Source organism: Fundulus heteroclitus, chromosome 5 (genome assembly GCF_011125445.2).
Source record: "Fundulus heteroclitus isolate FHET01 chromosome 5, MU-UCD_Fhet_4.1, whole genome shotgun sequence".
In the NCBI taxonomy this organism is placed as follows: domain Eukaryota; kingdom Metazoa; phylum Chordata; class Actinopteri; order Cyprinodontiformes; family Fundulidae; genus Fundulus; species Fundulus heteroclitus.
In genome coordinates this window covers 23,835,421-23,862,546 of record NC_046365.1, presented here as the reverse complement: position 1 = coordinate 23,862,546, position 27,126 = coordinate 23,835,421, and the positions used below count along the sequence as shown (strand labels likewise).

General features: G+C 43.6%; 5 protein-coding genes across 7 annotated transcripts; 3 read left to right on the top strand and 2 right to left on the bottom strand.

The window, feature by feature from the left end:
* LOC105917941 (inositol 1,4,5-trisphosphate receptor-interacting protein) lies at positions 1-3,972 on the top strand. Its single transcript, XM_012852896.3, has 2 exons — positions 1-92; positions 1,823-3,972. The coding sequence occupies exon 2, from the start codon at positions 1,835-1,837 to the stop codon at positions 3,698-3,700; it is 1,866 nt and encodes a 621-aa protein (XP_012708350.2). The 5' UTR covers positions 1-92; positions 1,823-1,834; the 3' UTR covers positions 3,701-3,972.
* Positions 3,966-8,496, bottom strand: zp3c (zona pellucida glycoprotein 3c). Of its 3 annotated transcripts, none has more exons than XM_021310801.2 (8): positions 7,857-8,496; positions 7,674-7,780; positions 7,469-7,572; positions 5,733-5,913; positions 5,528-5,651; positions 5,362-5,447; positions 5,143-5,216; positions 3,966-4,955 (listed from the first exon to the last, which is right to left on the bottom strand). In XM_021310801.2, the coding sequence occupies exons 1-8, from the start codon at positions 8,391-8,393 to the stop codon at positions 4,792-4,794; spliced, it is 1,377 nt and encodes a 458-aa protein (XP_021166476.2). In that variant the 5' UTR covers positions 8,394-8,496; the 3' UTR covers positions 3,966-4,791. The 3 variants fall into 3 exon arrangements, with proteins under 3 accessions (XP_021166476.2, XP_021166474.2, XP_021166475.2); XM_021310799.2 differs by having other exon boundaries at positions 3,968-4,955; positions 5,362-5,450; positions 7,857-8,495; XM_021310800.2 differs by having other exon boundaries at positions 3,969-4,952; positions 5,362-5,450; positions 7,857-8,494.
* Positions 8,497-10,770: 2,274 nt separating this feature from the next.
* On the top strand, positions 10,771-15,396 carry LOC105917942 (ras-related protein Rab-40C). The gene is made up of 6 exons (XM_012852897.3): positions 10,771-11,461; positions 11,549-11,609; positions 11,703-11,763; positions 12,124-12,201; positions 14,106-14,328; positions 14,656-15,396. The coding sequence occupies exons 1-6, from the start codon at positions 11,308-11,310 to the stop codon at positions 14,979-14,981; spliced, it is 903 nt and encodes a 300-aa protein (XP_012708351.2). The 5' UTR covers positions 10,771-11,307; the 3' UTR covers positions 14,982-15,396.
* Positions 15,397-17,589: 2,193 nt separating this feature from the next.
* wfikkn1 (WAP, follistatin/kazal, immunoglobulin, kunitz and netrin domain containing 1) lies at positions 17,590-22,419 on the top strand. The gene is made up of 2 exons (XM_012852898.3): positions 17,590-18,445; positions 20,873-22,419. The coding sequence occupies exons 1-2, from the start codon at positions 18,191-18,193 to the stop codon at positions 22,388-22,390; spliced, it is 1,773 nt and encodes a 590-aa protein (XP_012708352.2). The 5' UTR covers positions 17,590-18,190; the 3' UTR covers positions 22,391-22,419.
* A 10-nt stretch (positions 22,420-22,429) lies between these two features.
* On the bottom strand, positions 22,430-27,119 carry mettl26 (methyltransferase like 26). Its single transcript, XM_012852899.3, has 6 exons — positions 26,770-27,119; positions 26,416-26,578; positions 24,140-24,199; positions 23,976-24,043; positions 23,126-23,204; positions 22,430-23,018 (listed from the first exon to the last, which is right to left on the bottom strand). Exons 1-6 carry the CDS (start codon positions 26,961-26,963, stop codon positions 22,962-22,964), a joined length of 621 nt encoding a protein of 206 aa, XP_012708353.1. The 5' UTR covers positions 26,964-27,119; the 3' UTR covers positions 22,430-22,961.
* Between the last annotated feature and the right edge of the window lie 7 nt (positions 27,120-27,126).

The following is a 27,126-nucleotide window of genomic DNA, read 5'->3' as shown; positions in this document are numbered from 1 at the left end:
AGCAAGTGGCAGCATAAGGTTGTTTCCTCCTTCGTACCTTTTCACACATTACCGGAACATCCTACTGCAGAGATAAACATTCTCTTATTCAGGTGTGTATTATTATTTCTATTTGATGTTCCGTGTTCCACATAATAATGCTTGGTTCTCAATTTGACGGCCAAAAAAAATGTAAAAAAAAAGAAATCAGTTAAGAGTTGCTTAAGCTCGTTGAGGAAGTCTCTGTTTTCTCTCTCTTTGGCTTTGCATCGCTGGGGAAACTTATCAGCAGCGTCGTTTTCTTAGAAAACTGGAGAGCAGGTGCAAATAATTTACCAGTTTTACACTTTAGACTTCACATTACAAACTTTGTTTGACTTTTGGGCAATCTATGTGATAGGCTAGCACAAAGTACTGCAGAATTATCAAGTTGGAGGATAATGACACCTAGTTTTTTCACACACACACACACACATATATATATATATATATATATATATATATATATATATATATATATATATATATATATATATATATATATATATATATATATACACACATATATATATATATACACACACACACATATATATATATATATATATATATATATATATATATATATATATATATATATATATATATATATATATATATATATATATATATTATATATATATATATATATATATATTACAAATGAAGACGAAAACTGTGACATGCATTTTTAGCTCCTTTTACGCTGTCAGGTCTAAATAAAATCCTGTGCAACAAGCTACAGTCAAACGTCAGCCAGCAGTAAATAGAGTACACCTGTGTGTGAATTAATCTCAGTGTAAATCCAGCTGAGACAGCCTGAGAGATTTGTTGGCGAATATTACTGAACAAACAAGCACCAGGAAGACCAAGGAACTCAGTAGAAAGCTTGGGGATAAAGATGTGGAGACGTTTAAAGCAAGGTTGGGTTATAAACAGTAGATGAAGCTCTGAACACCTCCCAGAGCACTGCTCAATCAGTCGTCTAAAAATAAAATAATATGGCATGACTTTAAAGCTCCAGAGATATGTCTTTCCATCTAAATTCAAGGAAAGTATCAGTCAGAAAATCCCCCTAAAGGCCCATAGTAACTTTGGAGGAGCTACAGGGATCCACAGCTCAGGTGGTATCTGTTTACTTGCCTGGGTGTCAAGACTTCCCTCTACAAGCCATGTAAACATGGGAAAGAAGGTGTTCTGGTCAGATGTGACTAAAGCTGAACTTTTTGGCTGACATAAACAATTTCATGTATGGAGGAAAACCAACACTCACAACACATCCTGCCCACAGTGAAACATGGTGGCAGCAGCATCATGCTGTGGAAATCCATGCTTTCATAGGGACAGAGAAACTGGACAGAGCTAATGGGAGGATGGGGTAAACCTGGAATAAAAACCTGTTAGAGGCTGCACAAGACTTGACACAGGGCCAGATGTTCAGCTTCCATTACTCAGGTAGAGCCACAGTGGGGTGGGTTAAAGCATATTCATGTTTTGGACTAGCCCAGACCTAAAGAGGATTTAGAATTTTTGCCAAAAGTTCAACATTCACGTTCACAGACATTTTGGGCATGACAGAGAAGCTAAATACAAATCCTGACTTTTCAGGTTTTTATGGTGATGACATTTTTTTTTTTGAAATGCAGATATAATATTCTTTTCACGCCACAATCGTACGCATGCTCAACCACAGCATCCTCACAAAATGAGTTTTTGTAGTTGTGATGTGGTAAAAGGCTAAAGAAGTATCTGTCAGAGCTGTATTCAGAAATTAACCGAACACTGCCTCCTGATTCCTCCACAGACGGCCCTGACGATGCAAGACACTCTGCTGCGAGTGTTTGTGGTGGCTGCAGGTCTTCTGCTGTGTCCCAGGAACAATCCTGGGGTGGAAGAATGGGAGGATGCCATCGACGGGGATTTGCAAAAGCACGAGGGGATGCTGCTGAAAGGGGAAGAGAAACTAGACCCACCATTAGCACCTGTCAGTTCCAAAATAACAGGGCCTCAGGGTGATATAAATAACAGTCTCGAGACACAGAATCAGTCTGATCAACATGACAAAGTCGATGCGTTGCACTCAGATGTGGCTGGAGGAGACACGGGAGGGGACGGTTCTGATCAGAAATTACCAAAGGGACACATTACAAGTCAATCTGCCACCACGGGTCTACCTGACAACGTTAACAGTCAGGCGGGAGAAGATTCGGGAGGTAGCAGCTCAGAGCAAGATAGTCTACAGGGCCATCCAAAGAAGCCAGAAGACCCAAAGATCAGTTCAAAAGGACAAGACTCACCTGCTTCACATGTCTACAGCAAGGCGGAAAATGAAACCTCAGAGGCTGCCTCCGAATGGGAGAGGGATTATCTCTGGTACATCTGGAACGCCTTCTCCATCATCTCCATGATGCGCTTCTTTAGGAAACACCTGAAGAGAAATCTCCAAAAAGATCCGGAAGTGACCGGGACCTCGCCATGCGGACCCGCTAAGGTGTCGCTGCCTGACATTGGAACCTTGCAGAAGTTTTACGCTAAATGTTTTCACCTTTCAGCTGAGAAAACGGAGAGGGAGAAGGTGTTTTTGGAAGGGTTCGCCAATGACCTCTTGGAGATGATGAGGACCATTTGTGACAATGACGGCAGCATGGTGATAGGGGACTTTCACATGGTGAATGAGCGCGACATCGCTGTTCGTTTCACTCCACCCGAACCGTATCGTTTTCACTGTCTGCTCGGGAACAACCCTGTGGGTGATCTGCTGCTGGACGCGCAGGTCTGCGGGCAAATAAAACTGCTGAAAGAAGAGAAGATCCCAAACGGCTGCCCCTGCCAGTCCGCCGACGCGGACGACATGGTTTGCCTGCTGCACTCGGAGAGCGACAGGGTGAAAACAAAAGTGGTGGACGCTTTTGACGGACCCCTGTGCTCCAAGGACACCCCTTTCCTGTCCAAATCAAAGATCACCAGATGGTTTCAGAGGACGATCAAACAAGCCTGGGCACAGATCTCACATAAATACGAGTTTGAGCTCAGCATCCGCTACGTTGAGGCTCCGGGAGCTTTGGTGGTTCGGTTCAGGTCGGGGAAGAAGATCAACTTCAGCTTGAAGCCGGTGGTGAAGTTCAACACCGAAGCTCATTTCTGCATCGAGCCCTGGTCCTCCAGTAATGTGGACACCTTCTGGGCTCTCTCCCTCTCTGCCTACGAAGACCGCCTCCTGGGCTATCTCTACCAACGACTCCCTGTGAACTCGTGTCATGATCAAACTCTTAAAATCGCCTGCTTCCTTCACAGGAGGCAGGAAGCGTTGACAGGAAAGACGGCGCTGAAGGACCTCCACTTCAAGACTGCGTTGATGCACCTTCTGCTGACCAAAAAGATTTCACAATGGCAACCGGACTTTGCTGCCTGTCGGCTACGGGACCTGCTGAGCTTTGTGGAGGAGAGTCTTCGGAGGAAGCACCTAACCCACGTTCTCATCGGCAACCGCTTGGCTGGCGTTGTTGAACTGCCTGGAGAAATCTCCAAAGCAAAGCCAGTAAACCTGTTCCATCTTTTTGTGGAAGATGACTGTGCGTATAAAAATGCCGCCTTGCATTTCCAGGAGATGCTTCGAAACGCACACATGCTGATACACGAATATGTTGCTCAACCTGCGAGTGGCACCCAACCCTTTGTTTAAAACCGCTAACAGTCAGCTTGACAATGTTGTCGTTCAAAGTGTTCTATCATAAGCGATGCATTGTATTCAATTACTTAGAATAGCAAAAAGTTAATTTGAGTCATGCCATTCAAATGAGAAAATTGCATAGTTTCTAGAGTCATTACACACAGAGTGAGATACTTCAAATCTTTGTTAAATTTTGATGCTATGGTTTACAGGTAAAGAAAACCCAAACTTCAGCTTCTCAAAAAAAAACTAAGAGTATTACATCTGATCAAGAAAAAAAAAAAAAAAAAAACAGGCAAATGTGGGGCTATGTATGGTACTGTGCAGTGTAACCACCCAATACTTGGTTTGTGCTTCTTTTGCATGAATGTTTGCATCAACGCTGCGTAGCATGGAGCCGATCAATTTGTGGCTCTGCTGACGAGTTAAGGAAGCACTGGTTGCTTCAAAAGTGTCCTCCTCTGCATTGTTGGGTCTGATGCCTCATCTTCCTCTTTTCCTTTTGATATGACTGCATAGATTCTCTGTGGAGTTAGGTCAGAGTAGAATGGGTAGGTATCAAGTCCATCCATCATCTATATGAGTGCAGGGTTGTAGGAGGGCTGGAGCCTATCTCCAGCGGTCATTAGGAAAGACAATACAGACTCCTATCATCCCTATTTTTTGTGCACTTTTCTGATTTTTTTTTTCCCTTTGCATTAAAATGCTTGGTTACAATCCTCTGAGCAGCTAGCTTCTTTAACAATGACTTTTTGTGGCTATCTGGTGCTGTAGATGGTGTTGGTCTGCTGGATTACTGTCAACTCAGGCTACCCATAATAATATAGGCCATAACGTTTCTCTATTGAAAGGCCTCTTTAATGATCTTATGTATTGGGTAATTTCCTGATAAGCAGAATTTCGTATTTCCTTTTACTGTATGCATTAATCATTAAGATTATTAGGAAAGAACCACTTGAAATACACCACTCTTATCAACTGAATGAATGAAATTAGAGAAATAAAATCAACATTTTCATGAGAATCTATTTAGATGTAGTTTAAAGCATTGACGTATTGCACAACAAATGAGTCCAAAATTTAAAACGGATCATTATAACATTTTAGTCTTCATCGCAGTCTTGAAAGTATGTCTGCTTCTTCATGCTGGGTTCCTCCCCTGTCGCCGTTTCAGGAGATCGCAGTAGACGGCCAGCCTTGTCAGAGCCAACTTTACTTTCACGGTCAACCTTCCAAGAGCGACTGGAGACGATCTCCTTTGGTGCTTCTTGGATAAAAACACAAGTTACATTCTAAACTTTGACGATTCTGTAAAATTAGATTCTTATTTCAAGGAGGTCATTATCTTTGGACACGCATCAGTATTAATTGTACCCAACTCAAGGTAAGGGTGATAGGAAAATGAAAAAGGTTGATCTAATGGCTTTTTCACACCAGTGTTGGTGCACTCTTACCCTCCAGTTCTGCTGGCGGGCATGTTGAGTCACAGCAGTTGCACACACAGTCATTTCCATAGAGCTCCTTCCACCTGACGCAAATAAAAAAAAAAAAAAAAACAGGATTATCAGGTCAAAAGATAGTTAAGGCTCCTATAATTCTGCTCTGCAGCTGCCAACATGTCTGCAGCTGCTAACAAGATCCACCGCGGGCAAGTTCAAAGCGCCTCAACTTACTTGCCGACAGCATGGTCGTAATTGCAAGCCTTCCTACTGGGAGTTGGAGTAGATGGCCCTACGTTCATCTCACAGTGCAAGTAAAACTGCTGCAAGACATTGCATCTCCTTGTTAAAGCACGTCCCCCGTTTCAACAGCGCGCAGCTCTTAACCGACTTCTGTTACCTGTTCAGAAGCGGTGGCAGCGCTCTCCTGGAAAACAAAGGCACCCATGCTGAATTTCTGGACCATCTTGGAGTCACCGCTGAGGAATTTGGATTGTCCAGATTTCTTGCTGTCAATCATGCAGCTGCAACCAGACAAAGTTATACTTTTGGAATTTTGTCCCGAGCAAACAATTTCACGTCAACCCACATTTAAAAGTCGTTACCCTTGATTGTTGATGACTGTGTATCTCGGATGCGAGTAGGGGTCTTGGGAAACGGTCACAAAGCACTTTTTAATGTACATCCTCTTCTCCTCGGGGCTTGCCTCGTCATGTCCGCTAGCTTCAAAGTGCATTGGATCCCCCAGGTTGTAGACTTTACGGCCGTGGATTTTATTTCCTGATGCTGCAGAAAAATTTAAGCCAGGGGTAAACCTGTTCAGAGTATTGCAGAGAGTTTTATAAAACACGGGCCTCACAAGTGTTTGCAACTCCGCCCGAAGGTAAACTGGAAGGCTTGTGAATAGGACCTATGCCCAAGATGGAAACACCCAGCGTGGGCGCATGTAAATAAAATGTTTCACAAACGGATTTTCTTTCTCTTTCTTCATCTCATTTAAAAAAAAAAAAAAAAAAAAATCCTTTCAGCTGAAACGCATGCACCTCTTAACAGTTGTCAAAGCGGACACCTGTGGAGGCGTTTTGATTGAGGAAATCAGAACTCCTGTTTAAAGTCACGACACAACAGCCCTATTTGATACAGGCTCTGATTTGACTAGGCCGCTGCATTCCCTTGATTTTTGAGATTTGGAGTATTTGGAGTTAAACTTGCTGGTGTGTTTTGCAGCCTCACACCAAGCATGCATGCATGCATGCTGCAAAGTCAACGACACATTGTAAGCGACTGCCTACTGTGGCTACTCGCTTTTTCAGGAGGCGTGAATGCTGCAAGACAAAGACTCGACCTGCTGGGTTTCCTTAGAAAGAGAACTTTTTGATCAGTCTGTCTGTATGATGTGATTGAGCCAACTCTGTAAAGTGCTTTGAAATGACGCGTGTTGTTAATAGGCGCCATTTAAAATAAAACTGTGTTGGAAATTTAATTGCCCTGCTACATACACCAAGTGCTGTTGAGCGTAAGGTCAGGATTTGGTGGTCAGACGTCCTTGATTATTTCTTTGCTCTGGGCATGGTGTATTGCTTGCTTTTAAGACCGTTTAACCTGCTTCATGTTGTCAAACGAGATCTATGCAGGCGTTGTCTTTATTCTACACATCATTAAGGCCTGGATGTGGCTTAAACCAAAGAAAGCGGTTGTTCAATGTTAACTTATTTTCTAATAAATGCAATTAGTTTTACACACAGGGCCAGGTTGATTTGAACACATTTTCTTCCTTTAAGGAAATACGTTTTCTTTTTGTTTGGTTTTACATTTACATGTCATTTTTTTCCCCAAGTTCGACTATTTAAAACATTTGTTCCCAAACTTCTTGGTTTCAGACCCACATAGTAAGAGAAGAAGATGTGCGACTTTAACAGCTGGTTTAACATGCAAACACTTCTACTGAATACAAGACGAGCACTGTCAGCAACCATTAGATTTGCTTCTATTAATAAAAGCAATTATTTTGTCTCCAATTCTTATAGCATAACTGTTCTTTACCGCTTTCATTTGTGTTACTTAGTTTAATTTCTGAAGAGAAAGCCTAGACCACAAACCTCAAACATTTAAGTGCCAAAAGGAAAAAAAAAAAAAAAAAAAAAAAAAAAAACCCACAAAACTTAAGAAATCTGAAATGGGGTAATTGCTTTTCAATAGCTCATCTAAGCATGTCTTGTTAGGAGGACAGTGGGGTGAGCACCGAATTTCTATGGGTGTCCATTGCCCTCCAGGGTATAAAGCGCTCAGCGTTTCATCACCATACCAGGGTGCAAGTAAGCATGGCTTGAAAGAAGCGTACCATCTAGAGGAGAAATTGTGAAACTGCTGTTTGGATGGAGTACTTTGTACACCGTTCCTCCTTGCAGTTTGGGATGAAAGCCCACTTTGTAAGAGTAAAACAACCTGAAATAATTAAAAAAAGATGGACGTTTATAGTTAAGTTTGACTCGACAATTGACACATGTTGGATGAGAGGTAAAGCGACATAGAGCAAAAAGTCTTACCTATAATATTTACACTCCAGGGGAATATCAAACGGCATTTCCCTTAAAACTGGACCAGTTGGCTTGTAGTGAAGGAAAACACTGATGGACAAATAATCTGCCAAACTCTGAGGGGGAAATACATGATACATATGGTTCAGTAAACCAAGAATACTCATGAATTCAGGTTAAATATTTACTCGCCTGCACTTCGAATCCACAGTCAGTCTTCAGAGAGTGCAGAAGGTAGTAGTAATCCTTATCAGCTTCGTTCACAGGACAGCTTCCTAGTGACAAATGCTTGTATGCATCCTGAGAGCTAAAGACCTCCTTCCTGATTCTCACAAGTATTCTGTCCAGATGACACCGGACTTCGACCAGCTCCGGTTTGTTCCTTGCTCCTTCACCACTAGAAAGGGTGGGAGGGATACCCAGTAACACTTTCTGGAGCCAGCTGGGAATTTTACTAGCCCCCCTCGCAGGCTTCAGGTCATCTTTGTGATCTCTGGAAACCGGAACAGTGAGATATTCTGGAAGTTTCTTTGATGCTTCCCTAGAGGAATCATCCGCTGAGGCACGCAAAAGCTGAGCTTCAGGCATAGAAGCCTGCTTTCCATCCTCTCCTTTTTCAGGTGTTACAATCCTCTCTTTTTCCTGCTCAGATTCAGAAAGGTTGCTGAGAGCAAAGGAGCAGGAGAAGCAAAACAGCAGCAGTACAAGCCCAACAGGTGAAGAAACCATTTTAACCCCCACAGTCCACCTCTGGCAGGTTTTCACCTGACAAACTCAGACACTGCAATCAGGAGAGGACTCTGAACAGCTGCTGAACACCAAAGCATCTTTAACCTGGCGGACATCCCAGTGGCTTACTCAGCTGTGTCATAATCAACATTTTATGTCCTCTCATACTACATAAAATAATTAAATTACCTAACATAGACGTTTCATTGAATAAAAGGTTGTTCAATTGCCCACTTTTTGCTCTTTCTTGTTTTTCTTTAAATACAAAAGTTTATATATATATACTGAAATATGCATATGGAAATGAATATGGAAATTAAATTAAAAATGTATAAACAAATTTGATATATGGCTTAAAAACATTACAGTAGAGAAGAAATACACCAGGAAATATCAATATAAAATAAGCAATACTTGAATTAAAATGTGTGGAGAAGCAAGAATAAGGTAATGGAATTCAAACAGAGAGAAAAACATATTTAAGCTGTAGAAAGAAAAGCTTATTTAAATTTTATATTTGGGCATCTTTGCGTTACATGTATCAACTCTTTTACTTGGTTACGATTTGATGCACATGCTGTCAATTTCTATTTATTAAAAGCACCAATAATTAGAATTAAATATCACAGATTCAAACATGTCATTGTTAACACACAGTTAACACACCACAAGACATATATGTTATTGTAGGTTGCAAAAAAAACCCAACAACAACAACAACACTATAATTTGACCTATTTAGATGTCAACCTGCATGAAAAGCATTGATTAAGGAGGCTGCTGATGATGTAAGTATGAGTATAATTTCTTTAGGAAGAAATTATACTCATACTTAAACATTATAATCATAGTTTAAACATATAGCTTAACCCTCCTGTTTCTGCAGCGTGTAAAAAATTCTTGACTCCTCTTGTCAATGTTTGTCACTGATTTTGGCCCATCAGTATTCGTGTGAATCCCTTTTTCAGGACCCCCTCTCATGTCAGTGTTGAATAATGTTTGCATACACTTCCAAGTCACATGCTATACCCTGTTTACATTACATTTTCTGGGTGTTCAGGATACATGTTGTGGGGGTCTTGTGTTTAAGCAGGTTTCAGAAGCCAACCACATCTGCCATTTAGTGTCTGAAGTGGCAGATGATAACGAAGCTACATTGGACTATTTTTTAATTATGCACAGAACTGTCCTGTTCACACACTGTGATATTCCAATTTGTATGTGCACTTGTTGGCAAACGCAACGCTCTACATTTATCATCATGTTTTACCTTTTACCGTTCAGGCCAACTAAAAACCTGCACTGTTTGCATGGAGCAATACGTTTTAGAGGGCAAGTAAAGGTTTACAGAGGAAACAGCGCCTCCCAGAGCCACAATATAAAATGGTTGAAGCGTCTGATCAGGAATAATGAAATAAAATGTAAATCAATGTTCGTTTCTGTGAGCCAGAGATTTGGGGTTCATCACATAAAATGTGAAAAGACAGTTAATCTTACGTTTTTGTGTAGAAAAAGGAAATCGACTCTTCAATGTCACATGTTGTCATTTAAAACAAACAACAAAAACAAAACTAACTCTATCTATCTATCTATCTATCTATCTATCTATCTATCTATCTATCTATCTATCTATCTATCTATCTATCTATCTATCTATCTATCTATCTATCTATCTATCTATCTATCTATCTATCTATCTATCTATCTATCTATCTATCTATCTATCTATCTATCTATCTATCTATCTATCTATCTATCTATTTCATGTAAAATTAAACTAATTGAAATAAAAACCCCACCAGAAAACAAAACAAAAAAAAACAAAAATCAAAAAAATCCTATAAGTGCAAAACATTAGACATGAACATGTGGATGAAAGTTATTTAAGATTGAAGCAGTTTATTTATTTTTTATTTTTTTCATTGTAAATACAAATAGAGCTGATCATCTATATTTATTGCGTTGTATGAGAAGTGCAAGTCATGTGAGATTTATTGATTTCCTTACTTCTTACATCCAACTTACATCTATTCATGTAACTTTTGTAATCTTACACTATGGATGCACAATTCTTATGGTTCTTGTGCAAGTGCAAAGCATTTGCAGCTTTCTCAAATTTAGCTGTTTTACAAAGGTTGCTTTTGATTTTAAGTGCTATCGTAATTTCTAATTACAAAATTCCTAAAACTACTTGTAAAATTTGAACTCCAGATCAGAAGAGCCATCTGGTAATCAAATTGTCCTTTTCTTGGCTATCAAAAATATCAAATATGGCTTCGTTACATTTCATAAACAATTTCCTAAAGTTTACTAAAGTTTCGCCTTTAGTTAGAATTTAGTTCGATTTACTTCCACTAACCGGAAGTGACATCATGAGTGGTGTCACTGCCCTGCAGTTCCCTCACAGTTCGCACAGAGCATCGGTAAAGTCGGGGGAGGCCCTGTATTTGACTTCAGCGTTTTATTCTTTTGCGATCAAATGAAGATGGACTCTGGTCTGGTTTGGTCAAGCGTCGTTATAAGTTAAATTAAACGGGTTATTTTCGCTTTGCCGCTCCGTTTTTCGAAGAATGCAACTCTTAACGTTCGTCTTAGCCGGCTAGCTAACGGACGAGCTAGCAGCCCGTGTTGTTGTTTGGATTATTTACTAAAGCGAGAGAGTCTGACTGCTAGATATACCGAATACTATTTTTACATTTAAGTGCAGTCGGGAATACAATTCACAAGGCAGAGAGATACATCGGTACCATCTCCCCAAGTTGGAATACAAGCTAGCTAGTTAGCCTGCGCTAACGTCAAACAGCAACTGGCTAGCTTAAGCTAGCTCTCCGGGGACCATCCGGTCTGTCCCCTGGACCCCGAATAGCAGAAAGCATCTGGGGAGCTGCTCAAGCTCTCGGTGAACCAGATCCAAATGCGTGGTATGATGGGAACCCAAAGCAGTCCCGTCAAGAGCTACGATTACCTCTTGAAATTTCTTCTTGTGGGAGACAGTGACGTAGGAAAAGGAGAGATCTTGGAGAGTTTGCAGGACGGATCTGTCGAGTCTCCATACGCCTACAGCAGTGGTAAATGCCTCTTTTACACTCGTTCGGAGTCGGTAGTCTGGGGTGATCCCTGTAAACTCACTGCATGTCGTTTCTGTGCCCACGTAGGGATCGACTACAAAACCACCACTATTCTGTTGGACGGTAGGAGGGTGAAACTGGAGCTGTGGTGAGTTTTGTGCATCCTTAAATGACCGGCGTGTTGTGCCTGTAGCTTCGTGTTGTGTTTAAAGGCATGGATGTGTGTCTGGGTCTTTAACAGGGACACATCCGGGCAAGGCAGGTTCTGCACCATCTTCAGGTCTTACTCTCGTGGAGCACAGGTAATCTCTAAAAGACTTTGAATGGTGAAATATTTATATTTACAATAAATCTGTATTTCACATTAATCATAGTTCAAATGAATACATTCATCCAGAAAATCACAATGCACAATTACACAGCAGACAGGCATTTTAAATACTTTTCATGAGCCTAATATTCTACTTAAATTTGCACAAGATGCCATTTTTCCAAATAGGGTTCGGAAATACTACACAGTTTAAGGAATTGAAAAGTAGTAGTTCCTGTAATTGTAACATACTCTCTTGGTTGTTGTTGCACATTTCTGCCCTGCTGCCAGTGAGACGCTGTGCACGTCGGACTAAACTGATGATGCGAACTCTCTCTCTCTCTCTGGACAGGGCATCCTGCTGGTATACGACATCACTAACGGCTGGTCGTTTGATGGGATTGATCGTTGGATCCGGGAGATTGATGAGGTAATCCCTTCAGCTCTTTCACACACAAAAAAAAGGACGTGAGACACATTTCCTGTTGCCTATAGTACGCTGCGTTTTCAAAAGTGTTCGCACCCCTTGGAACCTTTTCACGTCACATCCACAGGCAGTATCATATGTTGATGTTTTTCGGGACACATTTACACTAAACAGGGAATGCTTGTAAAGAAGAAGCGGCCTTTTAATAAATAAAAATCTGAAAAGTGTGGTGTGCGTTTGTATTCAGCGCCCACTGGTCTGATTGGAAATTTGCGCAACCTGTTGACTCTAGACGTCACCTGGGTAGTAAACAGAGTCCACCTGCGTTTAAATTTAAAAATCCAGCTGCTCTGTGAACCTCAGAGGTTTGTCGGAGATCATTGCAGAACGAACGGCATCATGAAGACCAGGGAGCACAGCAGGCTGGTTTTGACCAAGGTCAGGTTCAGTGTAACATCCGACAACAGAAAAAGGGTTTAACCGAACTGCAAACCTATAGTCTGCTGGCAGGACAACTATTACTCTATAATGCTGGCCTTTGTGGAAGAGTTGGAAGAAGAAAGCCTTTGTCGATAGAAAGCCGTAAGGAGTCCTGTTCGCTGTTTGCAGGAAGCATTTGGAGGAATGTGCTTTGCTCAGATGATACATAAACTTCCTGGCCTATGAGCAAAATGTCGTTTGTTGCAGAGAAGTAAGCCACGGCACACCATCCTCACTGTGAAACATAGTAGGGGCAGCATCCTTCTGTGCGATGCTTCTTTTTTTTTTATCGGGAAGGGGAAAACAGGTGAAAGTGGAGGGAAAGCTGGACAGAGGTGAATACAAGGCATTGGAAGAAAACCTGTTAGAGGCCACAAAATACCCGAGACCGGGTAGGATGGTCGCCTTCCGGCAGAACGTCACGCCAAGCTATACAGCCAGAGCTACAATAGACCGGTTTAAGCCTGCTCATGTGTCAGAATGGCCCAGTCAAAGTCCAGACCCAGTTGAGAGAATCTGTGCCATATTTGTTCGTTTGTTTAGAGGCTCTCCATGCGATTGGATTGTGCTTCAGCTCTTTTGCAGAGTAGAAATGGGGAATAACTTCAGTTTGTAGATGAAGAAAAGCTGGAAGACACACAGCTGATGGTTAGGAGCTGAATAGAACTGCATGCCAAACTTCAGATTTGCATTCCTGAAAGATTTGTACTCGTGTTTCTTCTTTCCTTTTCACCTTTAAACTCTACTTTGTGATGATCTGTCACATAAATCACATCATCCAGAGAAGACGGCTCACCCGCTACTACCATCTAATGTAGAACAAATTACTGGATCAGTGTGTGCTTCTGTGCTTTTTTGTTTCTCTTGTTGTGTCTCTGCTCTGTCTTCTCTAACCCCCAGTCGGTCGAGGCAGATGACCGTTCATACTGAGCCCGGTTCTGCCGGAGGTTTTCCTTCCCGTTAATGGGGAGTTTTTCTTCCCACTGTCGCTTCATGCTTGCTCAGTATGAGGGATTGCAGCAAAGCCATGTACAATGCAGACGACTCTCCCTGTGGCTCTACGGTTCCCCAGGAGTGAATGCTGCTTGTCGTGACTTTGATGCAATCAACTGGTTTCCTTATATAGGACATTTTTGACCAATCTGTATAATATGACGCAATCTGTATAATATGATTGAACTTGATTTTGTAAAGTGCCTTGAGATGACATGTTTCATGATTTGGCGCTATATAAATAAAATTGAATTGAATTAAATACAATATAATCCATCGTTGCTTGTTGCTTGACTAAATTTTGGTTAATCCTTTTTCATGAGATTATTTTATCCACCCTGTCCTGAGCTGGTATGTATATATATGTTTTTTTTTTCAATGGGTAGATAAAGGGTGAGACCCAGAATAATAGCAGAATTTCCATTCCCCCTCAGCATGCCCCAGGCGTTCCCAGGATCCTTGTAGGAAACCGGCTTCACCTGGCGTTTAAGCGGCAAGTACCCACAGAGCAGGCGAGGGCTTACGCTGAAAAGAACAGCATGACCTTTTTTGAGGTCAGTCCTCTCTGCAACTTCAACGTCATCGAGTCCTTCACGGAGCTGTCACGCATCGTGTTGATGAGGCACGGCATGGAGAAGTTCTGGCGGCCCAACAGAGGTGAGTCTCTGGACCGATTATCTGCTTCAGAGGAAAGTGTTTGAATGTTTGCAGAAATATGTGGCCTTTATGAAGATCTTAATTACAATTTTGTCTTCCATCACTGAAAACTGCTAATATTATTGGGAAACACTGATATCGGGAGAAAGTTTAAAGAGTGGGGGGAAAGTTTGTCGAAGTTTATCCAGGTCTGGAGAAAAGTGGAAAAGGAAAACAAGAAAAAAAATAACGTTTTTTCCAGGATTTGTTCTTTATCAGTTGCCTCCCTTTAACAAAAGGCCTAGTCCATCTGGAACAGATCTCTAACAGTTTTTTCTTGCCCTGCAGTCTTCAGCCTGCAGGACCTGTGCTGCCGGTCGATCGTCTCCTGCACGCCGGTCCACCTCATCGACAAGCTGCCGCTCCCTGTCGCCATCAAGTCCCACCTCAAGTCCTTCTCCATGGCCAACGGCATGAACGCCGTCATGATGCACGGACGCTCGTACTCGGTCGCCAACAGCACAGCCTCCGGCGGCGGCGGCAGCAGCAAAGCCAACAGCCTCAAACGCTCAAAGTCCTTCAAAAGCCCCCAGAGTCCTCCAAAGTACACCTCCTCTTCCTCCTCCTCCTCCTCTTCCGCCTCCTCCTCCAAGGGCAACTGTAAGATCTCATAGTGACGGCGTGCAGCGATATTTGCCCCCTCCTGCCCCTCCAGCGCGCCGACATTAAAGCTGTTGCTCTAAGAGATCAGAAGAGGGCCATCTGGAGCTGCCAGCTGTTAGAAATGGATACAGATGTGAACTCATTTGATGTTTGGGAACGAAGCTGGAATCACAGACTGGTCCCCCCCCCCACTCCATGTCCGGTTACCTGTTCCATGTTAACTAAACGATGGTTTCCTGGGGACCAGCTAATGTGAACGGAGGGTCGTCGCTCACCAGTCAACACTACGGATGATTCCCTACTGTAAGGAAAAAACGGACGATTGTTTATTGCTTATTTAAAGCTGGACTTGAAGTTCTGCGTGTATTTCCACGTGTTTGTGACGTGGCGATTTTAACGGGGAGGAGCTTCTCGTGTTTTTTTTTTTTTTTTAGTCTCGCACGTTCCGGCGGACGTGCTTCGATGTTCTGTGTCTGGTGGCCTTTTGTACAGGAGACATTTTGCTTTGCAGCCCCAAACGTCGCTGTGCTATTTATTGAAAACTTTTTATCGTCGTTTAAAACATTCGAAGGTTTCAACCGCAGCTCCCAGTTTTCTAAGCTATTGGTCCACCGCTCGTCGGTTCAGCGCGCGAACGTCCGGGCTTTTTTTAAACCTGAATTTTAGCCGCTTTGTTGTGCAACTGTTTAAACTGTGGAAAGCATGGTTAGTTTTGATCTCTGCTCGACTCATTAAAAACAAAACTTGTGTACAAACTTGTGATCGTTTGGTTTCTGGTTTTCTTTTGCCCTCAGATCCATTCAGAATCAAACCGGCTAGTGGAGCGTTTCGTACGTTGGGATATTGTAATCGTGAATATCAATATTTGACAGCTCCTTTTTCAGCAGCTGTGTGAAGTGGGAACCAATAGAACACCTTGATTTAAAGTTGCTTTTTTTTGTGGTTCAGTGAGGTATTTATTTTGAAAGCTACATTCATTTAACCGCACCTCTAAGATGTGGAGAGTCACGTTAAGGATGCGGCCCTAAAACTAGGGTCCCCGGACCATCAGGGGGTCCACGAACCACGGGTTGGGGGTCTGAAACGCATGTTGTCAGGGCTGAGGATGCGTCGGGGTTGAGCAAAGTAACACAATGGACAAATATTTAACTCCGTCCACTTGATGAAGTGAGATAAGAGCCAAATCAGCTAAAATTAGGAAGTATGACAACAGTTACATCGAGTTTGGCCTTATCGAGAGCGAGGGTATAATCTCCACCAAATCTCTATTATTAGGTGGATTTAAATAAATATTTTAAAATGCATAATTCCAAATTTATTTAACAGTACAAAAAGCTGTTTAAAAATACTATCAGCATGAGGAATCTAGAGTGGTCTGTCTTTCAGGCAGCTGAGCAGCAACAGGCGGTGGAGGGGCAGCTCTGGGGAGCGTCAGTGACTCCAGCACTTTCTCTGGTATTTCAGTAATCTGATAAGAGCTTTTTTTTTTTTTTTTTTTTTAAACCCCGGTATAACCAGAGACCGGCCCATGCCTGGTGATGCGGAGCATGCTCCACATTTTTCTGTCCAAATTGCCATATTTATATTTGTGCTCTGAAACTTATTGCGCTCTTTTGGCCCGATGAACATTCAGGCGTTTCATTTTTTTTTTTTACGCACGGTGAGAACAACTGGAAGGCGTTGCAGAATATTTTGGGCGAGGTAACGTTTGCATCACGCGGAAAATGTCTGCGGTGGCCGGGTCAGAAGGCTTTTAAGATGCTAACGACAACTGAAAAGTCAAAGACGTGTGGCAGCTTCCCGTGCCGATGGCACACAGAGCATGTTTCCACGGTTCCTCTTTACGCGGAGGGGCCCACATCAGAACAACGAACAGAGCATAAAAGCACGAAGCCCTCATATGCAAACATTGGATCAGGACCAGCAGAGCGGTGTGTGTGAGAAAAAAAGTTTGACATTTGTCACTGAAAGGAGTTGAAAATCACAAGAATAGATTTTATTTCTAAACGTGTTTTAACTAGTGTTTCCCCTCCCATTGAAACATTTATAAGAGGCCCCGTGGTAATGGTGGGAGTACCCTCCTCCTCCTCCTCCTTCCCTTTGTCCAGTCCAGGGCTGCTGCTGCTGCTGCTGGTGTTTAAGTGCATTAGAACCTGTGGGTGAGGGGGAGCTGAATTGATTAGCTGCTCCGGCGGTATTGGCCAGTTCGGGGATAATAACCGAGGGGCTCCATCGCCGGCGGAGCCTGAATGCGGCGCGGTCAGAAGTCACCGAAAGGTTGCAGGGTCACTGCCAATGAACAGATGAGCAGGAAGGAGGAGGAGGAGGAGGAGGAGGAAGAGGGGGGTGTGGGGTAGCTGCTAGATGTGCAGCCCGGCGCGGCAACAAAGATGAGTCACACCCTGCTGAAAATGGGGCTCTTTACGCCTTCCCACCTGGCCGAGGCATCTCTGGGCCAAGCGCCAATGAGGCCCGGTGGTAAACTGACCCCATGTCTAGACAAGATAAAGGGCGCATGGGGACGTGGTGGTGGAGGACAGGACGCCACACGCCCTCTGTTCGGCCTTTCAGGCTCCTTGTGCCTTGGGGGGGGGGGGAGACTTCTTGCATGGCGGCATGATATACAAATACAGCTTTAATCGTCCAGATCTTTCAACCCGTGCACTTTGAGCCGGTAACCAGCATGCTGCATTGATTTACCATCAAAACGCGCGCCCCCTGTCTGAAAGCAGTTTCGCAGCGCGCGCGTCTTTGATGTTTTCTTCTTCTTTTTACAATGTTTGTCCAGTTGCACGGCTCACTGTGCCGCTTCATAAAAGTTTCCGACTCAGGACGGCCATTGGGGGGCGGTCAGAGGGGGCGGGGGTCGCCCGCCCGCCCTTTCCACCTCCATTCACTCTGTGAAAGGCTGCCGCCGCGTCCCTCTCTCGCTCCCTCATTGTGGTCAGTCTGTTTGCGTCCTTCGCTCCTTCCCCGGAGGTGCGCTCTGCGCTTTGTTGCTCCGGACCTTGATTATCCCAGGAGGGTGGCTTGGTTTTTAAAGCAGCCAATTAGCACGCGCTCGCCCGAATACTCATTAAACATCACGCGCTTTAAAGCTGGAAGTCGTTTTTTTGATTTTCTCAAGCTATAGCCCATATCTTCCTGTTTCTTTTTTTTTTTTTTGGAAACCTCCCAAGACTCGAAGGAGGGATGGAATCACTCGTTCAGAAGAGCAAACATGCCTGAGATCCTTCTCCAGCTTTTTTTGCAGGGCAGGCATTCAGAGGACAGGAGGAGGCAAAGGCAGCCGCCGCTCACAGGGACACGCGTGTTTCTGTTGGTGCTCTTGACTTGCGATTTGCTCGACGTTTCTTTGAGCGCCGGCGCGACGGGATCCACGGCGGGACACGAGGGCTTCTGTCCCAACAAGCTGAACTCCAATCTCTGGGTTGATGCGCAGAGCACCTGCGAAAGGGAATGCAGCGTCGATGAGGTGAGATATCCCACCCTCCAAAAAACAAAAAATAAATAGATTTTAGAGGAGCCAAATAGATTTATTTTTTTGTACAGCTCAGCAAAAACTCCCACTTTTCCCCTCTCCCACAAAGAAGAGTCGAAGTGATGTGGTTCTCTCTCAGAACCCTTTGGATGGTGTGAGACATCTGAAGCTTCGCACATTCAGGACACTGTTATAGGACTCCAATACTGACTGAATAAGAAAACTTTGCGACTGCTTTGGGCTTCAATCAATCACTTTATTTTGGTAAATTGGCCACATTAAACACAGGAAACGACAAAAGAACAACAATAAACAAACTCACAATTTACCAAAAAAGGAATGGGCTGAAGCAAAGCTTATTCTTGCCTACCCTGTTTATATACCAGGATATCTTCACAATACATATATAAATCTACATAACAGCATAAGATTTTATCATTTTAAAGCTCTTTTAAAGTTCACCAAGAAAGGATATAACTTAAAATCATCATTCAATTCATTCCACAGTTTTGCACCAATAACTGAAACACATCTAGACTTTATCTGGCTCTTCTCTTTTGCACATTCAAATATAAACAAACCTCGCAAATTCTATTTATCCTCTCTTATCTTAAATAATTTCTGAATACCAGAAGGAATACTTTTGTCTAATGCTTTATACATTATTTCCAGTATATTTATATAAACAATATCTTTATTTTTTTATTTAAAGCGTAATCATAAAAAGTCCAAATCATTGGCTAAGCTCCGTTATTTCAAATAGTTTTTTTCCCCCTTCCAATCAGCCACTGAAAGTCATTGCAAGTAACGATGACGAAACACACTGGAAATAAAGCTTTATATGCTTCTACTGTAAATATATTTTAGAAAAGAATAAATATAACAATAAAATGCAATATGAATTCACAGTAGGGAAATTCAGGTGCAAGGGAATAGGTAGAAAAAAAAATACTGAGACAAAATTTGTTTAGCCTGATTGTGTTTATTCAGTCTGCAATCCCTGAAAAGTCCACGGAGACATTTTACCTTTGACCTCAGGAAATTATTAAAGATACAGTGGAAGATTTTTACAGAAATTTAGGCAAGAAACGCCATGGTCTCTTTTTGAATAACTGCGCATGCACAAGCCCATCTAACCAGCTCTTCCGCTTCTCATGGGGATCGTGTGAAAAAAAAAAAAAATTCTCCTAAATCCACTCTGGTCTTATTTCCTCCTTCCTCTTCTTTTCATAAACGTGTACTTGGTTTGCTTCTTGCGACTCTCAGCCATGTTCTCACTAGCAAGGAAGCAGCTTAGGTGGCGTTAGGTGAGCACATCACAATGAGTGGCATGTGGGACAACTAACAGATAAGGTGATCCTCCTGGAACTCAAAGCCAAAAAAAAAAAAAACATCCTCCATACCTTTAAGAGTGGGCTTGCAGGATATTGGGAAAGTGAATTATGACAACAAGGCTTCCAACACTCTCCGTGAACTTTGGCACCTGGGACTCCATCATCTGTGTCAGGTGTGGCCAGGGCCGGATTATCCATAAGGGCCAGTGGGCCAGTGCCCAGGGGCACCAACCATGGGGGGGCACCACATGACACATGCTTTAAAAATATATTTTTCATAAATAGTTATATTATTTACTTGTAATTTTTGAAAGACCATGCTTTATTTGTTTTGTGAACACTGATGTCACAATAATAATAAATGATAAAGATTTTTTTGATTTCAACATGTTAAAATAAGATATTTGAATATTGCTCACTGCTCATATGCCTACATGTAGTTGTGTAAGTTAGTAAATTACATTACAGAAATCCCCTTGATTATGTCTGATGTTTTTGACCGGAGGACAGCACGGGTAAGGGGGGGGGGGGGGCTTTGAGGTATAGTGCCCAGGGGCAACACGTTGTCTAAATACGGGCCTGGGTGTGGCCTTATAGGTGTTGTCGGCCTCCGTCCAACACCTTGTTGGCACGCCGGGTCTGAAGAAACTCCACTTGAAACACAACATCCAGCCAAATATAGCATCCAGGCAGAGCTTTGTGATTGCAATGCTGCACTGTAGCGAAGGCCTTTATAAAGAAGCATAAAAATCTAACTTTTTGATGATTTAAAATGATCACAAAATGTCAACTTTACACCGCAGATGAAACCGTTCGGCTGATTTGAAACAGTGAATTGAAATCCTTTGCTCTGTTCTCTACAAAACTCCATCCAAACGTTCCTGGTGAATGGAAAAAGTGCTTCCTCCCTAGCAGGGCCTGCAGTCAAAACATGCCTCAAAGGGACCGATACAGTAAGGGGGCCATAAAATGCCCCGGACTGAATAATTGTTTTCACATAGATCAACGTATAATAGCCTCCTGCACATGCCCCTCTCCCTTAAAAATGGCAAAGCAAGTATTAATCAGAATCTGTCTGTCTGCTCAGGACTGCGCTGGACACGAGAAGTGTTGCACCAACGTGTGTGGCCTCCACAGCTGCGTGTCTGCGCGTTTCTCCGACGGCGTCCCCGCCCAGCCGGACGGCAAGGAAGGCGGAGGCGATGGAGACGCCGCCCCGGCCTCCGCTGCTACCTGCGAGGGCTTCATCTGCAGCCAGCAGGGGGCGACCTGCGACATCTGGGACGGGCAGCCCATCTGCAAGTGCCAGGACCGCTGCGAGAAGGAGCCCTACTTCACCTGCGCCTCGGACGGCCTCACTTATTTCAACCGCTGCTACATGGACGCGGAGGCCTGCATCCGCGGAGTCACGCTGACTGTGGTCCCTTGCCGGTTCTACCTCGCCGGCCCTCACACGAGCCCCTTCCCTCAGGACACCACGGTTTCCCCGACCCCGACGTCCTCGCACGAGGACCCCATGCCCCCCACGCTGTACTCCAACCCTCACCACCAGTCCGTCTATGTCGGAGGGACCGTTAGCTTCCACTGCGACGTGATTGGCGTCCCCCGACCTGACGTCACATGGGAGAAGCAGAGCGAAAGGCGCGAGCGGCTGGTCATGAGGCCGGACCAGATGTACGGTAACGTGGTCATAACAAACATCGGGCAGCTGGTCGTTTACAACGCCCAGGTGTGGGATACGGGCATATACACGTGTATCGCAAGAAACTCCGTGGGGGTGCTCCAAGCAGACTACCCGCTGTCTGTTGTCCGCCGAGCCGACGACGATTTTTCCGAGGATCCCGAGTTGCCCATGGGGCGGCCGTTTTCTCCAGCGGACTGCCTGGCGGAAGTCGACACGCGAGTCTGCAGCGGGGAGCGTCACGTGGACTGGTACTACGACGGCAAGCTGGGCTCCTGCGCGACCTTCAGCAGCGGCGGCTGCGACGACAGCCGCAACCGCTTCGAGACGTACGAGGAGTGCAAAGCGTCCTGTCAGAGAGAGGGGATGGGGATCTGCTCCCTGCCAGCGGTCCAGGGTCCCTGCAAGAACTGGGAGGCACGCTGGGCCTGGAACTCCCTAATGAAACAGTGCCAGCCCTTCGTCTACGGCGGATGCCAGGGGAACGCCAACAGCTTCCGCACGAAGAAGGAGTGCGAGGCGAACTGTCCGCAGCCCAAGCGGAAGCCGTGCCGGACCTGTCGGATGAGGGGGAAAATGATGCCCAACCTGTGCCGCAGCGACTTCGCCATCGTCGGCCGGCTGACGGAGCTCATCGAGGACCTCGACTCCGGTTTGGCTCGCTTCAGCCTGGACGAGGTCCTGAGGGATGAAAAGATGGGCCTGACTTTCTTCAACACTAAAAACCTGGAGGTGACCATCGCTAAGATTGACTGGAGCTGCCCCTGCCCCAACATCACCATGGAGGACAACCCCTTGCTGGTGATGGGCGCGGTGCAGGACGGTATGGCCGTCATCCAGCCGGACAGCTACGTCAAAGCCATCCCTGAACGCAGGCTCCGAAGGCTGCGTGACGCCGTCAAAAAAAACGCGTGCGGAACATAATAAGGCTTGCTGGGACACAATTCATTGTTTTCAAGAATATAAGTGATTATAGACTTTTATTTAAAGTAAGAACGATCAGTTGTATATATTCAGTCCAACAGAGGTTTTATTACATTCAGGATGTTGTGAGATGATTTTTTTCAGAGCCATTTTGTGACGTTTTTTTAGAATTGCAAGCTGAAAAAAGAAATCTTCATGTTGACTAAAACCCATTCTGTAGTATTTAAAACAGTCCCCTCCCCCCCCCCCCGCTATATATCCCCCATAGTCTTATATGTGATGTGCTCTTAGAAACATTTGCGTGTGTTTGCCCCTGTAATCATGTGTTTTGTCATCTACTGTATTTTCTCTTTTATCTACCTCTAAAAAGCACTTATGCTTAGTTACTAATAGAACACCTGTCCGTCTTAGAGTACATGAAATAAAACATAAAAGCGTTTAAACTGTGCAATACGCAATAATAGTTTGCCACAGTGAATAACAATATTGAAATAATGTGTGTTAAGTTACGCAGGCAATGATTCAAGTGGAAGTAAAAGGCGCTTTGACCATCCTGCTCCTTCAAGACGGATCACACCAAACTCTCCTTCCTGAACAGAAGGCATTTGTTGTTTGCTGGCATCTCCACCTAGACAAAAAAAAAAGAAGCCTTTTCAGTAAAAACACAAACAAACGTTTGAGTTAAATTTTTTAGATAAAATTTGCATTAGCTCCCCTTATGAAACGGATACTTACTATTTTCTCCAGGAACAAACCATTTTTTTCTGCCACCGAATTGAGAAATGAGATATCCTTTAGTCCCCATTCTGGATTCCTACAGGATGAAACATTATGTTAAAATAAAAAACGATATACATTTTGATAAGTATGAAATAAATCGCACGGGATGGCTACCAGTATAACTCTATGCCAAGGTTTTAAAAAGTTACGGTTTTAAATGCCCTGCAGTTTTCTGCCACATGGCCTCAGGCACGCAGAGAGTGAGACTAATTACCCAGCTACACTAACAGTCAAACGTTTGGACCCACCTTTGTCATTTAATGGCTTTTTATGACTTTCTGCATAGCAGATGCATAGTGAAGACATAAAAACCATGATTTAAAAGTATGCAGAATTACGTATCAAACACAAAATTGTGAAATAACTCAAAACATCTCGTATATTTTAGGTTTTTCTAAATACCATTACATTTTTGACTTATCAAAAATATCTATGACGAGTTCGCCTTAACTGATGTGCTGGTCGGGGGTGGGGGTGGGGGGTGATAATTGGTCAAATGTAGTAAGTTATTTATGCCGAACAGATCAAAACCAAAATAATAGGAGATTTACCTATTCGATGAGATCTTCAGAAATTAATGCAATTCATGAAATTGTAGCAATTTTATGGCTATCGATCAACATATTTCATGAAAATACTCAACTACAAAGAAAAATACACCAGTCTTCAATGGTAATGTGTGAAATGGCAAGCTATAACATGAAGCTTTGTTTCATTGTACGTATCGCACAACAAACTGATGATTCAACAAAAACAGTGACTCCATGTTGATGCATTTATTTAAATAAACAGCAGACCACCTTACCTCTGCCTTAGACTGTAGTCAAAGTCCACATTGCTTTGGGGGTGGATTTGGCCATTCACTGCATATGGCTGAGAGTTAAAAAAAAAAAAAAAAAAGAAAAGCTACATTACTCATTAGGAGTCATGAGCAGATCTGGTAATGGCACGAAATGTTTTCCCACTCACCCCGTATGTCAACAGAAGACCCTGCGGCTTGAGCAGCGCTCCGGCCCCTTTGAACAAACCCTAGAAGAGAACAGTAAGGTCTTCAGGCCGCTGGAGTCACGTCACATGAAGCGGAGACCGGGGAAGTGGAAAACCACGCAAAGCTTTTGTGTCGGGAACTGCCTACAGTTATTATCCGAGGAGCTGTGCATCGGAAAAGCTTTTATGTAAATACACTCCGGGGGAGCTTTAGTCCTGCTGCGCGTGACTTTTAACCGAACCAGGTCAGTTTATTAAAAGCCGAATAATACCATAGAAATAAATAAAAAAAAGCTTTCTAAGCTCAATTCAAGATGCACCAACTGCAACCTCACCGGTTCTGACTGCTGGAAGATAACATGTAGCGGTTAATGTATAATGACTGGCGTTATAACATGAAGCAGTGCGGTGAATTAGCCTGTGTTTCACTAATAACTTTTAATTATCAATACTTTGACAAGCAATGGGTTACAGTCATTTTCTTGTATCTACTCATACTGTACTGTAGGGTAATGTGCTTCTGCAGCTTCACTAGAGTCAACTGTCCCAATAATTGTGGCACTGATCCAAAACCAAACGGGTAAAAGCATCAAATCATAGTATGGAGTAAAAATAAATTAAACGAGATTTGAGCAAATTTGCAATTACGGTCTCCATAATTCATCAATAATACTTAGCTGCCAACAGAAACAAGCCGATAATGGTCAAATAGAGGGGTATAAAACAGCGTGTTCATGGGTAAGACAATGTTTGTGAATCAGTGAAGGGGAAAATTGGCTAAAAGTCTGTTTAGTTAATTAGTTAGTTAATTTTCTTTAACAAAACAGTTACATTAGGCTGTACATGAGCTGTTCCAAGTATAAGGAAAACCTTTTTTTATATGAACAGCCTATTTCTGAGGTTTAAATGGAAGCTAATACTCCATCTGTGTCCTTTTTTTAACCCATAAGTCATTAAAGCACCTAAAGGCCACAAATATGGGCTTCACCAAAAAAAGCCTGAAATATTCATGTCAAATATTCATTATATTTTTAGGTTTTTGACACTTAAAAGCGCAATATGTTTACATTGCACCAATGTTTAAAAAAAAAGGCCATGAAACCTGGAAGTTACAGGTCTAGCGCCCCTAGTGGCTAAACGTTACACAGCGGTGCTTTAAAAAGTGTCGTCATGGAAAGCTGTGATGTTTAAGTTGAAATGTTAAAGTTAATTGACACTCTAGACAGAAAGGCCGGTAGCAGGCAGTTTGCAGGATGAACCTTCAAGTGACAGAACTGTGCATTTTGCACGGATATCCAAAACATTCCCAGAGAAACTAAAGTGTGCAAATAGACATTAGCACAAGACAGACTGATAAAGACCACGTGGAGCCTGTAGGTAAACATGTAACAGACTATGAACTGTTAGTTCATCTGAGTCTTAGCTTAGGGGGGAAAAAATCGTATTTTTTAAGTCGATTAGATTTTGCTTCTGAATCATTGTGCTGATGGAAGCGGGACAAACAGTGGGTTGCCCGGGTGGGTGGGATCTGTGGCTGTGCGTCTGGCCCTAGTTTAAAAAACGTCTTGTGGGTCAAATATTAAAGGTATACTATGCAACCGGGGTTGATTTTCCAGCGAGGCTCGCCCCAGAGGGCGAAAGTAAAAGTGCACTGTCATAAAGATGCTCAGCTGTTCTGGTTTCTCCATCAAGCCAGACGCGGTTGTTTTGAGCTTAGCAGACAGGCGCAACGAAAAATAATAAAAAAAACGGCAGTACAAACAATGACTAACACAGTGAAAGTATGAACATCAGGCTTCCCGCAGCGCTATCTTGGCGAGGCGGCCGCCTCGCTGCGGCCGCGTCTCGCCAACATAAAAAATAAAATAAAAAATAAAATAATAATAATAATAATAAAACTCGATATGCTTGCATGTTTATTTGAGGTTAACACGCGGTTCTTTGTTGCTTTCGCGCGTGCATGAATGGCAGGGCAAAAACACACGGAGTTCTCGCCGTAAAGCAAGACCGACTCTCGCGGTCTTGCACGAGACTTCTGAGCCTGTGGGTGCGGGCAGAGGGCTCCTGCAAGTGCGGTATTTCCCCCAAAGACCACCAGGGCGGCCGAGAAAACCTTTGTTTGACCTGAAATGACTCATTTAATCATCCAAAACGGTATGGAACACACTAATTAACTGAAAAATGTTGCATAGTATGCCTTTAAAAGACTCCGCATTTTACGGACACGTGGGGACCAAACCGATTTTTGGGAGGCTGACCTCGGTGCAGGACAAGGGAGAGATGTGGATCATGTTGATGTTGAGCACCAGGTCGAGGCTTTCGGGCGGAATGCCTCCCCAGTACTGGTAGGGCTGAGAAGCGTCCAGGTGGACGGCGGGCTTCACGTTGGGCAGCTGGTAGTGAGCTCTGTAAGCTTCTATACTGAAAAGCAGAGCAGAAAAAACAGTCACTGTGGCACAGCAGCGCAGATTAGCTCGACGGAGGAAAAAAAAAACGATGCGTCAGAAACTTTGAAAGGTTATTTTGAGAACTAGGAAGGCATTTGCAGGATTTTAGCTGCTCGTGTCCTACAGTATTGACCCCCACAAATGACAGCTATCAGCCGTGCCTACCTGACGAGCGACTGGCGGTCGTACTCGGACGGCTGCCAGGTTATGTTCCTCAGAGCCTGAGCGAAGTGAACGACGTGCTGCCCGGTGCCGGATGATATCTCCAGAGCCTGCAGGAGTCTCCCGGTGTTAACGCTGTCCCGGAGCACCGACAGAATAGGCTCCTTGTTCCTCTCCGCGGCGGCGGCGCACAGCATCGTGCCAAAGCCCGGGTACAGGCGTCGAGTCGTCCGGTAGAGTTTATATAACCACTCCAGCTGGCCCGGTAACGCCGTACCCCGCTATATAAAAAAAAAAACATCCACCCACGAATGTGTGGGTTTTTACACTTCAACTGTCAACTTCCGCATTGCGTCACGT

Excerpts from the sequence above, each read along its gene's own strand:
- LOC105917941 (XM_012852896.3), top strand. The coding sequence starts at position 1,835 with ATGCAAGACACTCTGCTGCGAGTGTTTGTGGTGGCTGCAGGTCTTCTG.
- zp3c (XM_021310799.2), bottom strand. The coding sequence starts at position 8,393 with ATGGTTTCTTCACCTGTTGGGCTTGTACTGCTGCTGTTTTGCTTCTCC. Across the intron at positions 5,217-5,361 it reads TACGACCATGCTGTCGGCAA|GTGGAAGGAGCTCTATGGAA; the intron begins GTAAGTTGAGGC and ends TATTTGCGTCAG. Across the intron at positions 4,956-5,142 it reads CCCGCCAGCAGAACTGGAGG|AAGCACCAAAGGAGATCGTC; the intron begins GTAAGAGTGCAC and ends TTTTTATCCAAG.
- LOC105917942 (XM_012852897.3), top strand. The coding sequence starts at position 11,308 with ATGCGTGGTATGATGGGAACCCAAAGCAGTCCCGTCAAGAGCTACGAT. Across the intron at positions 11,610-11,702 it reads AGGGTGAAACTGGAGCTGTG|GGACACATCCGGGCAAGGCA; the intron begins GTGAGTTTTGTG and ends GGTCTTTAACAG. Across the intron at positions 14,329-14,655 it reads GTTCTGGCGGCCCAACAGAG|TCTTCAGCCTGCAGGACCTG; the intron begins GTGAGTCTCTGG and ends CTTGCCCTGCAG.
- wfikkn1 (XM_012852898.3), top strand. The coding sequence starts at position 18,191 with ATGCCTGAGATCCTTCTCCAGCTTTTTTTGCAGGGCAGGCATTCAGAG. Across the intron at positions 18,446-20,872 it reads GGGAATGCAGCGTCGATGAG|GACTGCGCTGGACACGAGAA; the intron begins GTGAGATATCCC and ends CTGTCTGCTCAG.
- mettl26 (XM_012852899.3), bottom strand. The coding sequence starts at position 26,963 with ATGCTGTGCGCCGCCGCCGCGGAGAGGAACAAGGAGCCTATTCTGTCG. Across the intron at positions 24,044-24,139 it reads GTCTTCTGTTGACATACGGG|CCATATGCAGTGAATGGCCA; the intron begins GTGAGTGGGAAA and ends TTTAACTCTCAG. Across the intron at positions 23,205-23,975 it reads GACTACAGTCTAAGGCAGAG|GAATCCAGAATGGGGACTAA; the intron begins GTAAGGTGGTCT and ends TTCATCCTGTAG.